Consider the following 14,037-nt stretch of genomic DNA (forward strand, 5'->3'; position numbering starts at 1 on the left):
AGAATTGTGGACATACTTTTGAAACCACAATGTTTCACTGTTGTGTGTGTTTTAAAAGGATCGATTTGATATTTGTTTTACATCAGATGTAGTTTCAAAGATGAAGTGTAACAAATGATCTTCAGGTTAACTCTAAATATCTCCTGTCCCATGCTTGTGATTGTCTTCTTTTATGTGGAAGAAACCTGTGCCATGTGGCTTCCAAAGACGTTTTCCAGAAAAACGCTTTCCTTTCTTCTGGGAAGCTCAGCTGTCTGCTGTCTTTCCGAGACCCTCAATAATTCTCGGAATGCGTCTTTCTAGGAATCAAAGAAGCCGGTCACAGAGCCTCCAGGTCAGTGGCCGCTGCGCCTCACCAGACAACAGGAGACCGTGTGAATCACCCCACTTTACCGGGAGACTATTTAGCCAGCTCAGTGTGTGAATTTCTTTTTTGTCTGGAAAGTTACCAGTGTCTCTTGCACTGAAATTTAAAATCATTTTTGTTCCTTGTGTCAGCGTTAAAATCAACAGTTATGTGAGTGTTAGGAAGCTTGAGAAGTTCCACATGTTTTCCTAAGCCTCTTCTGGACATAAAATCACCCTAATGAACAGATCTCAAGTTATAGTGTTGCGGTAGGAGATTTGGGAGAATCACTTTGAAAGCATCTCCCAATTTATAATTCCAGGTTTGCTGAGCTCCAGAGCTATACTCAGCTTAACTTCAGACCTATAGAAGATGCTGAGTGTGACGTTGTTGTTGAAAAACCAGCCTACTTCATGAAATTGGATGCAGGTGAGAAGTTAATTTGTCTATAATTTATTAATGAGGCTTTATTCCTTTTTAAAAATTTTTATTTATTGATTTTTTAGAGGAAGAGAGAGGGAGAGAGAAACATCGATTTGTTGTTCATGTATTGATGCATCATTGGTTGATTCTTGTATGTGCTCTGACTGGGGATCAACCCCGAAACCTTGGCTCATCAGGACAGCGTTCTAACCATCCAGCTACCTGGCCAGGGCAACGTTCCTTTTTTGATATATTATATATTGATTTCCAATGACCTTTTAGGTCATATGACATTAAACAGTGGATTTGCTTCCGTCTTCTCTGAAGAAATGAACTTGTTTGAATTTCCCTTCATTTAATACCTTTGATATTTTAAAAGAAATCTGCACATTTGTATCAAATGACTCAATGGAATCAGAAGGTGAGAGGTGTGTGTTTACCTTTGTAACTAAAGTTAACCCATCCCCTTTTTCTAAGCACTTGATTTAGACTGAGCTTTGTTAGGACTTTTTTCAAAGTAAAAGCCACATGTCCAGGTGGGCAGGAAAGGATGCCCATGACCTCTTCTGGCAAACTTTCCCATATCGTTTCCATGACTGAAGCAAACTTAAAATTCCTCTGGAAGTTGGGTTTGCAGCACATTCTTGGAAAAAAGTTGACATTACAGTGACTTTCCCAGTCATGCGTGTAGCTTCTCTCAACTTGCAGGCACAGCTTTAGCTTTGTGAACTTTTTGTTCTACAGAGAGAGACATGAACCACACAGCACTCGCTCCCTGTGAGAGGTGAGGATTACCGTGCCGCACCATTTCAACATTCACGGGAGGCTGGCTCACCGTGACACGGAGAGGGCCCTCTGGCCTGACTATTTGAGAATTACTGTAATTTATTGATCTTATGTATATATATATATATATATATATATATAGGTATATACATATATGTATTCTCATATATAGATATATACATATATGTATATATATATTTAAATATATCTTTATTGATTTCAGAGAGGAAAGGAGAGAGGGAGAGAGAGATAGAAACATCAGTGATGGGAGAGTCATCATGGATTGGCTGTCTCCTGCATGCCCCTGACTGAGGATCGAGCCTGCAACCCTTGCATGTGCCCTGATAGGGAATAGAACTACGATTTCCTGGATCCTAGGTCGACACTCAACCACTGAGCCATGCCTGGCTGGGCTATTGATCATATTTTTAATGTGCTCTGCCTTTTGAAGTCATAATTCTTACAAGTATTAAGTTCGGAAATCAGGCAAGTTTAACTTTTTGAAATAAGAGCAAGTAAAAATGCTATGTTTGATGTCCTGACTCATTTTTAAAATATGCAAATTAGCCCGGCCAGTGTGGCTTAGTGGTTGAGCTTCAACCCATGAACCAGGAGGTCACCATTCGATTCCTGGTCAGGGCACATGCCCAGGTTTCAGGCTCAGTCCCCAGTAGGGGGCATGCAGCAGGCAGCCAATCGATGATTCTCTCTTGTCATTGATGTTTCTCTCCCTCTCCCTTCCTCCCTCTGAAATCAATAAAAAAAACAAAAATAAAAAAACCAAAGAAAACAGGCAAATTAAAGGGGGCGAAGAAAACACTGATCTCCGTGTAAAAGGGTCAAACCTGTGTGAACTGTTAAGTTGATGGAGATACTTGTGCAATAGCATATAGCAGGGGGAGTAATCGGCCTGTTCTTTCCTATTCTACATTTGTCTTCTAACGCTGTCTTCCAGTTTTCCTTTCCTTTTTTTTTTTAAAAATGTATATTTTCAGTGAAGTTGGTTTATTTTTTGCATTTGCTGATCCATTTATTTTTTTTTTCCCCTTTTTATTGAATTTATTGGGGTGACACTGGTTAACAAAATTATACATGTTTCAGGTGCACAATCCACAGCACGTCATCTGTACACTGCGCTGTGTCCCCACCCCAGGTCAAGTCTCCGTCCCAGTTTCTCTTTCATAATGACTCTCACCTGGAGAGAATGGGCATGCTGAAGAACAGGGCTCACGAGGGGGCACGTTTCTTGAGGACGGAGCCTGCGACTTGTTCCTGGTGGAGAAGTCCCCAGCACACAGGGACAAGTCCCCAGCCCCGTGTGCTGTTCTGTGCCAGCCGTGCTCCGCAGTACATGCTGTGAGCCGCCGAGTGGCGCAGGAGAGCCGCCCGGTGCACCGGGCTAACCTGGGAAGAGGGCTGTGCTGGAATAGAAGTTTCTTTTTATTTATTTGAAAACATACTCTTCACCAAGATTTCTCTGGATGAAAAAGGAGCCCCTCCAAACATCCATGTAAATTACTCTAAAAAGAACTCAGTACTTTTGAACTCATTCTCTGGCACGCAGTGTGGTCACTCACTGTGGGAGTGAAGTCAGAGTAGTTCACAATTTCTGCTTTTAAGAGTCACTTTTTCTTTTAATAAACATTTTCTTCCTTTGAGGTGCATGTTTTAAATGTCAGTTCCTGGAATTTCACCCTCTTTAGATTTGCGCATTTCCAGGTGGGGTCCTGGGTCCTGCTCACCTGAGCTGGGCGGGGTGGGGGGGTGGGGAATACTTGGTTCTGCCCTCCGCCTGACCCAGCAGGACCCAGCAGGACCCAGCTAGCCGTCCTGGTTTCAGAGTGCCAGGCCCTCGCTGGACAGTTCTGGGGGATCTTTGCGTTTCTCCTAACAGAGCTGGCACCTTGGGGTGATGATTCCTGTTTCTGGTTGAGAGGCGAAGGGACTTTAGGCACTTGCCTGAGAGCCTGGCTCATGAACGGCCGAGCTGGGCTCACCCCAGTGCTTCTGATTCCAAAGTTCATGCTCCTTCAGTTAGAACAGGAGACATCAGCCCTTTTCAACAATAGTTGGCTAAAATTTTCCCCAGAAGCAACGATATAAATAGTGATTAAGTAGGAAAAAAAGAGACAGGAATGAAAAAATACCAAAATGTTAATAGTTGCTGTCATTTTCAGTCCTATGATTGGGGAAATCATATATGGGGAAATGCATTCCTGACTCCAAATAACCAGTTTAAAGTTAGTTTTAGAAGGCAGCCGGTCTGTAAACTGAGGATTACCTGAGTATAGATCCTCTCCTGTTTGGAAAAACTTTTTTTCCCTCATTGATTTCAGCTAAAGGTCCAGCGTGTGATAAATCGATGGGGTAGAGTAAAGCCGTCTGGCTGTGTGTTCTTGGGTTAATTCACGCAGACTTCCCTTTCCGACGCTAGGTGTTAACATGTATCACCACTTCTGTGACTTCCTCAACCTCTACCTCACCCAGCACGTCAACAACTCCTTCAGCACGGACGTGTACGTCGTGATGTGGGACACGGTGAGTCCGCGGCTTGCGCTCCGCTCTGTCCTGCTCCACAAATCCGCAGCTCCGCCGTGGTGGACGGAACTTTCTAAGACACCCACACTCACGTGTACACACAGGTACACACGTGCACACACGTGCACACGTGCAGGTGAGCGGGGCGTGTCTGTGGGCGTGTGTGTACATGGATGTGTACAGAGGGCTGGATACACAGGCAGGTTTATGCTTTCGTTCTGGGAACTGTAGAGGGAGGCAGTGGGCAGGTGGCGCTCCAGAGACCAAAGGCCCACCTCGTGTTTCTCTGAGACAGACAGAGACGGTCCCGCCCTGACCCCCGTGCCCCGCGCATGCCCGTGGGAGAGCTGCCTCTGTTTACAGTGTGGCCCCCTCGTTACCCTGTTCTTGGCCCCGTGCAGCCTCCCAGCGCCGCCAGCTTCTCGACAGCTGTGCTGCGTGGGGGGCTCTGCGGGCGGGCCCACAGCGTCGTCAGTGCTCCGCCTGCGCTTGGCTTCTTTGTTCTTACTGCTGTCTGTTTTCCCTCTCTCTCTTTTCCTGCCTTTTCCATACTGGCCCCTCCCCCTGCCAAGGTAACCCCCCACGCGTTGCTCCAGTGCCCCGAGCTGTGAAATGGGACAGTCGTAGTCTCTACCTGAGTGTCATCTTGAGAATAAATCGTACAGTGTACGAATAGTCACAGTGTGCGACACAGCACGTGTGCTCTGACGAGGACAGTGGTGAGAACATGGGGTTTATTGTACACACAGGACAGGCTGCCTGACGGGGGAATAGGAATGCCCACCGAGAGGTTATCTGAGTTCAGCTAAACTTCCCACTCCCGGGATGCTCAGGGCCCCTCTCGGACCAGCCCGTGTGGAACGGCCCGCGGGGGACCCCCAGCCGGCTGGCAGGGAGCATCCGCCACTTCTGGAGGGAGTCTTTCTAGCAGCCCGCACAGCACAGCTCAGTGCAAGGAGACGGGACCCACCTAGGACAGGCACAGGTGCCTCGTGTCCCACAGGATGTCCCCCGAGTGTCCTGGGACAGCTGTGTTGGCAGTATGTCCAGGACCTCCACAGAGGGATGGCCATTGCCAGAGTCATTACACTGTTGCCCCGTCCAGGACAGTTTATCGAGCAGGCATCTTTTCATCATAAGCAACGTGACCTGGAAGCGCAGTTCTCACGTGCTGGCTCCATCTCCAGAGAGCAGAGTTAGACAGCTGGCTGATGGTCCAGTTCTTGTGCAGAAGGAGAAATCTTTTTGCTAACATTTTTTCACTTATATGAAGCTCGTAGTCAAGCTACGCAGAGAGGTTTCCATTTTCACTGCTCCCGAGACCTGTAGATTGCTGTGAAGTCTGATAAGAATTGGTTCTCTGAGTCTTGGCCTTGAGGCTGTCTCTGGTTCTCTGAGTCTTGACCTTGAGACTGTCTCTGGTTCTCTGAGTCTTGACCTTGAGACTGTCTCTGGTTCTCTGAGTCTTGACCTTGAGACTGTCTCTGGTTCTCTGAGTCTTGGCCATGAGGCTGTCTCTGGTTCTCTGAGTCTTGGCTGTGAGGCTGTCTCTGGTTCTCTGAGTCCTGGCCGTGAGGCTGTCTCTGGTTCTCTGAGTCTTGACCGTGAGACTGTCTCTGGTTCTCTGAGTCTTGGCCGTGAGGCTGTCTCTGGTTCTCTGAGTCGTGACCATGAGACTTTCTCTGGTCCTCTGAGTCTTGGCCGTGAGGCTGTCTCTGGTTCTCTGAGTCGTGACCATGAGACTGTCTCTGGTTCTCTGAGTCTTGGCCGTGAGGCTGTCTCTGGTTCTCTGAGTCGTGACCATGAGACTTGACCATGAGACTGTCTCAGGTTCTCTGAGTCTTGACCTTGAGACTGTCTCTGGTTCTCTGAGTCTTGGCCGTGAGGCTGTCTCTGGTTCTCTGAGTCTTGACCATGAGGCTGTCTCTGGTCCTCTGAGTCTTGGCTGTGAGGCTGTCTCTGGTTCTCTGAGTCCTGGCCGTGAGGCTGTCTCTGGTTCTCTGAGTCTTGGCCGTGAGGCTGTCTCTGGTTCTCTGAGTCGTGACCATGAGACTGTCTCTGGTTCTCTGAGTCGTGACCATGAGACTTGACCATGAGACTGTCTCTGGTTCTCTGAGTCTTGACCTTGAGACTGTCTCTGGTTCTCTGAGTCTTGGCCGTGAGGCTGTCTCTGGTTCTCTGAGTCTTGACCATGAGGCTGTCTCTGGTCCTCTGAGTCTTGGCTGTGAGGCTGTCTCTGGTTCTCTGAGTCCTGGCCGTGAGGCTGTCTCTGGTTCTCTGAGTCTTGACCGTGAGACTGTCTCTGGTTCTCTGAGTCTTGGCCGTGAGGCTATCTCTGGTTCTCTGAGTCTTGGCCGTGAGGCTGTCTCTGGTTCTCTGAGTCGTGACCATGAGACTTTCTCTGGTCCTCTGAGTCTTGGCCGTGAGGCTGTCTCTGGTTCTCTGAGTCGTGACCATGAGACTGTCTCTGGTTCTCTGAGTCTTGGCCGTGAGGCTGTCTCTGGTTCTCTGAGTCGTGACCATGAGACTTGACCATGAGACTGTCTCTGGTTCTCTGAGTCTTGACCTTGAGACTGTCTCTGGTTCTCTGAGTCTTGGCCGTGAGGCTGTCTCTGGTCCTCTGAGTCTTGGCTGTGAGGCTGTCTCTGGTTCTCTGAATGTTGGCTGTGAGGCTGTTCCTGGTTCCCTTCTTTCATGGATTTACATTTTCCTTGTCTCCCAGTTTTGCTCACACCGCACTTTCATTTCTTGAAAATGTTTCTGGAGCACAGGGCACACCGTTCCTTCCTTTTCCTCTTTTGTGTGAGGCCACAATCACTGGCTGTCAGCTGCCCTGACCGATTAATCAGGGTAGTGGTGCCTGTTTAAAACTTAAGCCTGACATTATCTCATTTAATACAGTGGTCAGTGGATGAGGGTTGTGGTAGCTTATTTGCCAGGTGAGGAGGCCAAGTCCCTGGGCGGCGGGCATCTGTCCTGGAGAACAGTCAGCGAGGGTTGGAGGCAGGGTTGCTGTGTGGCCAGCTCACCCCAGATCTGCGCCCAAAGCCACGGTGCTTTATCCCCTACTGAGAGGTCCCTGCAGAACCTGTGGCATTGATGGGAAGCTCTCTAGACACTTCCAGAAGCTACCATATCTTGCTCGTGCTTTTCCCTGTCTCCTCAAGAGCCCGAGTCAGGCTGAGCTGGCCTCTCCACCCACCATCTTTGTGCTGCTGGAGGGGGTGTGGGCTGCTCAGCACGAGCTCCCTGGGCATGGGTGTCGGGCTTTGGACTGACTGGGGCTGGCTGGGCAGGCAGGTGGGATTTAGTCCAGCAGGCGGGCGCCCAATGTTACCTCCTCCTTGGCTGCTCTCTGTGTCCATCGTAAACCTGCATCTTGGTCGAAGAGGCCTTGGCTGGCTGCTTGCTGAGATTCTCAGGACGGCAGGTCTGCGGGTGGCTCCAGAACCGAGGCCCCCAGAATGCTAAAGGTTGCATGAGGATAGCGTGAGGTGTTGCGCGGCCACTGACGTTCCTCTTTAGCTGGTTAGGCCTTGAATGACCCACACTGTGGCCCCGGCTGGCTGTGATCCGAGGCCCTGACGGTGACAGTGCTGCCGGAGGGCTGGGCCTGAGGGCCCTGCGTGTGTCCTGGGCCCAGGAGAGGAGCAGGGAAGTGGCTGGGGCTGCAGGTCAGAGCTTGCTGACCTTTGACAAACTGTCTCCCGAGAAGCCTGTGAGGCATTCCCTCTGGTCCTTGCAGAATCAGGCACTCGGCTTCCTGGAGGGACCCGCCCGCAGACCTCCTGGCCTGGCAGGCTGTTCTCATGAACAGCATGAAGAAAAGGGGAGGTGACTGCAGGCTTCCCAGCTTCCTTGTGCAGAGACGTAATCTAGCTTTATTCTGTTATAATGAGTTTTGGCCGCCAGAAGTCTGTAATGATAAAATAAACTCTTCCTCTTCTCCAGTTCCATTTCCCTTAAAGGGAACTGAAGCCAACACGTGTTGGCTGAGTAAGGCTTGTTTACTTGAATAAATGTAATATCCTTACGCAAAGTGTGCTAACCCAGTACCATGTGGACACCGTTCCCTGCCCGGGCATGGAAGGCTGTCAGGATTGTTGGTGTGATGTTGGGTGGGTGCCTCGGCACATGCACCTACTCTTCCCCACCTGGCTCCTGTGTCGTTTGCTTCCAGTCCTTCGCTGGTTGCTGGAGGGCTGCGGTGAGCATCCTGCCCACGCACATGCCTTCACCCTCATCTCGGTGTTACTGTAGGACAGGTTCCTACAAGGAGAAGTTCTGAGTCGCAGGTTATGTGCGTGTTTAAATGAGACATACACAGCAGGAAATGGTGTGTTATTTTTAGGAACATCCAAATATTCCTCAGTGTGAGACCAGGAAGAAGTCCCTCGGTCGTCGTGGCAGGTGATTTGAATTTGAAGGACGTGGAAAGCAGCTTCCGGAGGTGGTAGCTCCTGAACATGACACGATTTCTCGGAAAGGTTATTCAGGAGTGCTGCACCTGTTATCAAATTTTCCTTTCAAAGGACCTTACTTTGTCTGAAGCATGTTATCTCAAGAAACTGTCTAGTCAGTTTAATTGCCCTTTATTATTACCAAGCCAGGACCCGGGCATTTCATTTTTGGTGGTGGTGACAAGGGCCTTTGTTAGACTGGCATCGGAGAGGCATTGAAGGAAGGAATTATTTTTTTATCACCACATTTAACAGTTCTCAATGATTTTATTTTATTTTTGTTAATCCTCACCTGAGGATAATTTTTTCATTGATTTTTTAATTTTATTTTTAGAGAGTGAAAGGGGAGGAGAAAGTGAGCAAGCGAGCGAGAAACATCGATGTGAGAGAGACACATTGATTAGTTGCTTCCTGCACATGCCCTGACCAGGGCCTGGGATCAAACCTGCAGTCCAGGTGCTGCCCTTGACGGGGAATCAAACCCGAGACCCTTCTGTGCCCAGGTCGATGCTCTAATCACTGTGCCGCACCGGCCAGAGCAACAGTTCTCAATAACTTTGAAATAACTCCAAAATGTGCAACATAAAAACTTCATAATCTGAACAAAGAATGCTATAAAGATAAAAAGGCATGAACATAATGAATATAATCTATAACCAGCTGAGATTTTGATATCTCTCATTTCTGTTGGCTGATTTTTAATCTAAGTTATACTATTTTAAAATAAATTCATCTCCCTCCTTTAGCTGATGGAGCATGTAATTAATTTCTATTTTTCAAACATTACATGCATTTGGTAAAAGTACTGGAAAGAACTAGCTCCCTCTGAAAGGCAGCTGCCCTGCCCAGACAATGAACATGGAGTCCTGCCACCCAACAGACGGGGTTAACCCCAGCCCTGCACACACACCAGCTTTACAACTCAGAAAAATTACTTAAACTTGTGCCTCAGTTTCTTCATCTGTAAGAAGGGGGGCATGATATTACATAGCTCATTAAGTTTGTGGGCAGTTTAAGGTGCTTAGAACAGTGCATGGGATATAGGAACATGCAAAATGCTAGTATTATTGTTACTATTATTAATGTTAATAGGAAATTATCACATTACTCATTAGTCAATGGGTAGATCATTTCTTAGAGTTACACACATTATATTTTTATTGTAAAAATTTTCAAGGCATATTTCTTCCTCTGAAAATTTCTTTCGAAATAAATTTACCCAAACGCTTTTGTTCACCTAGTGTATGAGAGTGCACAAATGGTGGTGTGTATGTGTGTAACTTGGGTAGAAAACGCACAGGAAAGAGCCCACAACAACTAGAGTTGCAGATGTGAAAAAAAAAGGGCTGTGGTGGAGAAACAAACCACTGTTAGACTAAGATTATAATTGTGGTGGTTATTTTTGATGATACTATATCAAATTAGGCCCAAGGTGAAATCTGTTTTTCTTATATGGACTTTTTAAAAAATTCTCACCCGAGAATATTTTTTCTATTGCTTTTTTGAGAGAGTGGAGGGAGAGAGAGAGAGACATCGATGTGAGAGAGATTGATTGGTTGCCTCCTGCTCAGGCGCCGACCTGGGCTGGGGATCGAGCCTGCAAATGAGGTCCATGCCCTTCATGGGAATCGAACCTCGCACCCTTCAGTTCTCGGGCTGATGCTCTAACCACTGAGCAGCCTGGCCAGGGCCTGATGTGGACTTTGTGAGCTCATTTAGGATCATTTGTTCTTCATGCTAACGAGCTAACTCAGCGCATCGTTACATTCTCGAAAAGCCACATGGAATGATTCTGTTGTCCTGACTTTTGTTCCCACTTTCAGAGCTCCTATGGATACGGTGACCTGTTCTCTGACACGTGGAAGGCATTCACTGATTATGACGTGATACATCTGAAAACCTACGATTCCAAAAGGGTACCAGAGACTTTCCTGACATGTCCGTCAATATTGTCATTGGGGATGACTCACTCATCAGATAAATGCTTACTATGAGTTTCTAGTAGATGTTACCATTGATTTCTTTAGTTTCTTTTTTGATAACTGGAATCCTCATTGTTATTAACCATGTATCTTTTAAAAACATTTTTTATAGCTTTTCCAAAAACGCAAATTTCACTTGAGTGAAATAGTTTTATTCAAATATTTTAATGTAAAATAGAGGCTAATGGGGATTTATTTTCTGTAAGTGCTGTTTTGGTGTGAAGGGTACAGACTGTCTCCTCTTACCTCTTAAATGTCTTCCTGCTTAGGTGTGTTTTAAAGACGCAGTTTTTTCCCTGCTCCCCCGGATGAGATACGGGCTGTTCTATAATACCCCTCTGGTAAGAAGTTATCTGCTGTAAACATTCATAGTTAAAAATTATTCATCTGTTTTGAGATAACACTTGTATATAACTTGAGAACCTCTGAAATAGTAACAGAAATATTCTCTGTACTGTGAACTGCTCCCTTAGATCTCTGGCTGTCACGGTACCGGCTTGTTCAGGGCGTTTTCCCAGCATGTCCTGCACAGACTGAACATCACGCAGGAGGGACCCAAGGTAAGGACTCCGCGGCAGGCCCTCGGATAGTGTTTCACTCAGTCATTGCCTTGTAGTGTTGATGAGGTGCCACAGGAGCGTAACTCAGTCAGCCTTTGGTAACGCTGGTTTCATTATGTGTCGTTTCGCTTAAAGTTGCAGAACCTATGAGAGGGTGCTAGTGAGAACGTACCGAGTTTCGGGTTCTGAGGTGGGCTTGACTTTACCCTGAATAAAAAATCAGAACCACCTTTGCAGAAAGAAAGAGTCAGAAGACAGTGTTGTCTGTGTTAACAGTTTCTGCACCTGAGTGATTGAAATCCAATGTCTTCTGAATGATAAACGAGGGACATGGAGAAATGTGCTTTCTTTTCCTTTCCTTTTGCCACGTTTCCCTGTACAGCCCCAGACCTCCACCTGAGCCATACCACTTCTGCTACAAAAGTCTACCCAGCCATCCGAACAAAAGTGTAATGAACTGGTTTTGTCTTCTGTGGCCAAAGTAGATGCATTTTTTATTCCCTGAGAAAACTGTGAAGGAATTAGGCTTAATTTTTTAAAAAGTGTTCCATAAATGTATTCTTACTGACTTTCATTTCTTTGTGAAAGTCACATTTTAGGTCCAGGTGTTCATTCATCTGTCTAGGCTTATACATCATTGTTTTGCCTTTGCCTTTTGATTACAGGGTGGAAAAATTAGAGTCACCATCCTTGCACGGAGCACAGAATACCGGAAAATACTAAACCAAAATGAGGTTAGTTTTTGGTATGCAGTTTTAATGTCATCATATTGAATTTAACTTCTTATAACTAGTGTGGTTTATTTTTTCATATTGCATTAAATACTTTGATTTGAACTTACTAGCCTTTAGGAAGGTTTCATGGCCATGCCCAGTTAATTTATTGGATTTTTACCGAAAGGCATCAAACCGCTTGTTAGACTCCCAAACTCATTTCAACAGCATCAACTCATGAATTAGACTTAACCTCAGAAAGGTCACCATGCCTGCGACACGACTGTAGATGCACTCATGGCAGTAAGGCTTATTCCACAAAAATGTATTGACCTGCTATGTGCTGGGCCCTCGTTCCGGGCCAGGTTACAAATGGGTAGGACCAGTTACAAGTTCCCCCTTCCTGCTGTTCATTCCTCAGTCTTGGTAACGGGCGATGACTGCTCTAACCACTTCCTGCCGTAAGGGGACGGTGAGTCAGGAACTTCCTGAGCTCAAGAAAGCATGAGAGATATGCTTGGAATACTAGGATCCTAGGACTGTATACAAGTAAATATCACAACCAAAAGGAAAACATTGTTTAAACCCAAACAACAGCAAGTTAAGATGTGTAATTTAGGGTTATACAGGCCTGGCCCAGAGCAGTCTTCCCAGATGTCTTTGTCTTCTCTTCTTGGCCAGGTGGGGTCTGTTGTCCTGTTTCTTTTGAAAAGTAACTGTCTAGAGGGACTTCACAGGGTCCATTCCACTTGGGTTGTAGCTGACCCTCAGTGTTGACTGTTCCATCTTGAGGACCAGATAAAGTAGCACCTAGAGACTGCACACATCTTATAGCGTCTGACTTTTTTACAGTCTGCTGAAGGCAGGGTCTCCCGTGTCACATTTCAGACGGGCTCAGCTGGAGCTTGCTTCCAGGGGCTGCTCTTACCCTAAGCAGGGAACTGACGAGACCTCATCCTGAGTGAAGTTGGTTTCGTAGCATAGTCACCTTTCCTGTCATTCCTGGACCGAGGCCTCCATGGGCCATGTGATTTCCAAGCCTCCGTCTTTCCCGTGTGTCTTTGGCGTTGCCTGTGGGAGCACCGTCCAGCAACACAGTTGATTCCGTTAGTCTCTGGATCCGCCCATTCAGAGGCAGACAGTTCTTGGGACTTGGGACTCGGGTGTGTGGTAAAGGGCATCTTTAAGTTCAGAACTGTAAACAGCAAGGGTCTCCCCATCAAGTTGTAAGCACAGTAAAGGGATTTGGTGCCACTGGACATATATCCTCTGCAGGCAGTTAAGGGCTCTCCAGTCCTGTACAAAGTGGTCATCTGTGGTCCCCGACCTCTGTGCCAGCAGGCTAGGAGTGTTGTGTGGGGATTGATGAGATTGGGTTAATTGGCATTTAAGAAGGTGGCTGTCTGAGGTTTATAGGCCTCTCCAAGGGTACTGCTTCAAGTTTGGAGTTTTAGTACCTGGACAAAGTTTTGCTACTCAGCATCTTGGCCCTCCCTGGCCCCTGTCAGCCTGAACATCGCTGTTACCTTTTGTAGAATTTACTCAGGGGTTTCTGGTTGGAGCTTGTCTTCTGATTGTAGTAGCGCAGCTTGGAGGGTACAGGCTTGACCTGGGAGAACACTGATGCCGGCTTTTTCTGATGAGAAAGTCACTTGGGCATTTAATTTTGTTAGTGGACCTCATCCCAACAGGGAGTAGGGCATCCGGGTGTCTCAAATGTTTCCCCGTGTGACGTTCGAGTGGCTAAGGAAGGGTCCAGGGGTCTCCCTCCACAGCTGAGGTTGCCATGGTTTTAGGGGAGAGGGGCCTTGTCTGGTTTTTAGGACAGAATATGTAGCTCCAGTTTCTATTGGAAAGTCTACAAGTCTCTTTCCCACAGCATTTGCTGTCCAGGGTCCTTACGGGAAATGTCCAGCTAATAGCACCCCGAGGCCCCTGGGCCCCGTCATCCCTGGTCCTCACCAAGCAACTGTGGCATCTGGTGGGTTCATTCGTGGAAGTTCCTTCCCCATCCTTTCCAGAACATTCTCATCTCGTGATTCTCGTTTAATATGCATGTTGTGGCAGCCCTAAAGGGGGACAGCCCTCACAGTCGGGGCTCCGGGGCCTCGACCACCGTTGTTTCCTCCAGCCAGCAACTTGCTGGGTCTTGAGTGAATGCTGGTGGTGCCGAGCTGAGCAGGGCAGCTTGTCTCATGTCATGTGGTGAGCCTCAAAAACCTCGTCAGG

The 14,037-nt window shown here is 47.2% G+C and overlaps 1 protein-coding gene across 2 annotated transcripts in view; it reads left to right on the forward strand.

Annotated features, from left to right (window-relative positions):
- Nucleotides 1–14,037, forward strand: part of EOGT (EGF domain specific O-linked N-acetylglucosamine transferase) — a 40,205-nt gene that overhangs the window by 11,999 nt on the left and 14,169 nt on the right. For both annotated transcript variants that reach the window (XM_081160029.1, XM_081160030.1), the window contains exons 7-12: nucleotides 669–775; nucleotides 3,990–4,093; nucleotides 10,377–10,469; nucleotides 10,805–10,876; nucleotides 11,009–11,095; nucleotides 11,761–11,829. In XM_081160029.1, the coding sequence (XP_081016155.1) occupies nucleotides 669–775; nucleotides 3,990–4,093; nucleotides 10,377–10,469; nucleotides 10,805–10,876; nucleotides 11,009–11,095; nucleotides 11,761–11,829 (532 nt within the window). The remainder of the gene's footprint in view (nucleotides 1–668; nucleotides 776–3,989; nucleotides 4,094–10,376; nucleotides 10,470–10,804; nucleotides 10,877–11,008; nucleotides 11,096–11,760; nucleotides 11,830–14,037) is intronic.

Source organism: Miniopterus schreibersii (assembly GCF_964146895.1).
Source record: "Miniopterus schreibersii genome assembly, chromosome: 15".
NCBI classification, from domain to species: Eukaryota; Metazoa; Chordata; class Mammalia; order Chiroptera; family Miniopteridae; genus Miniopterus; species Miniopterus schreibersii.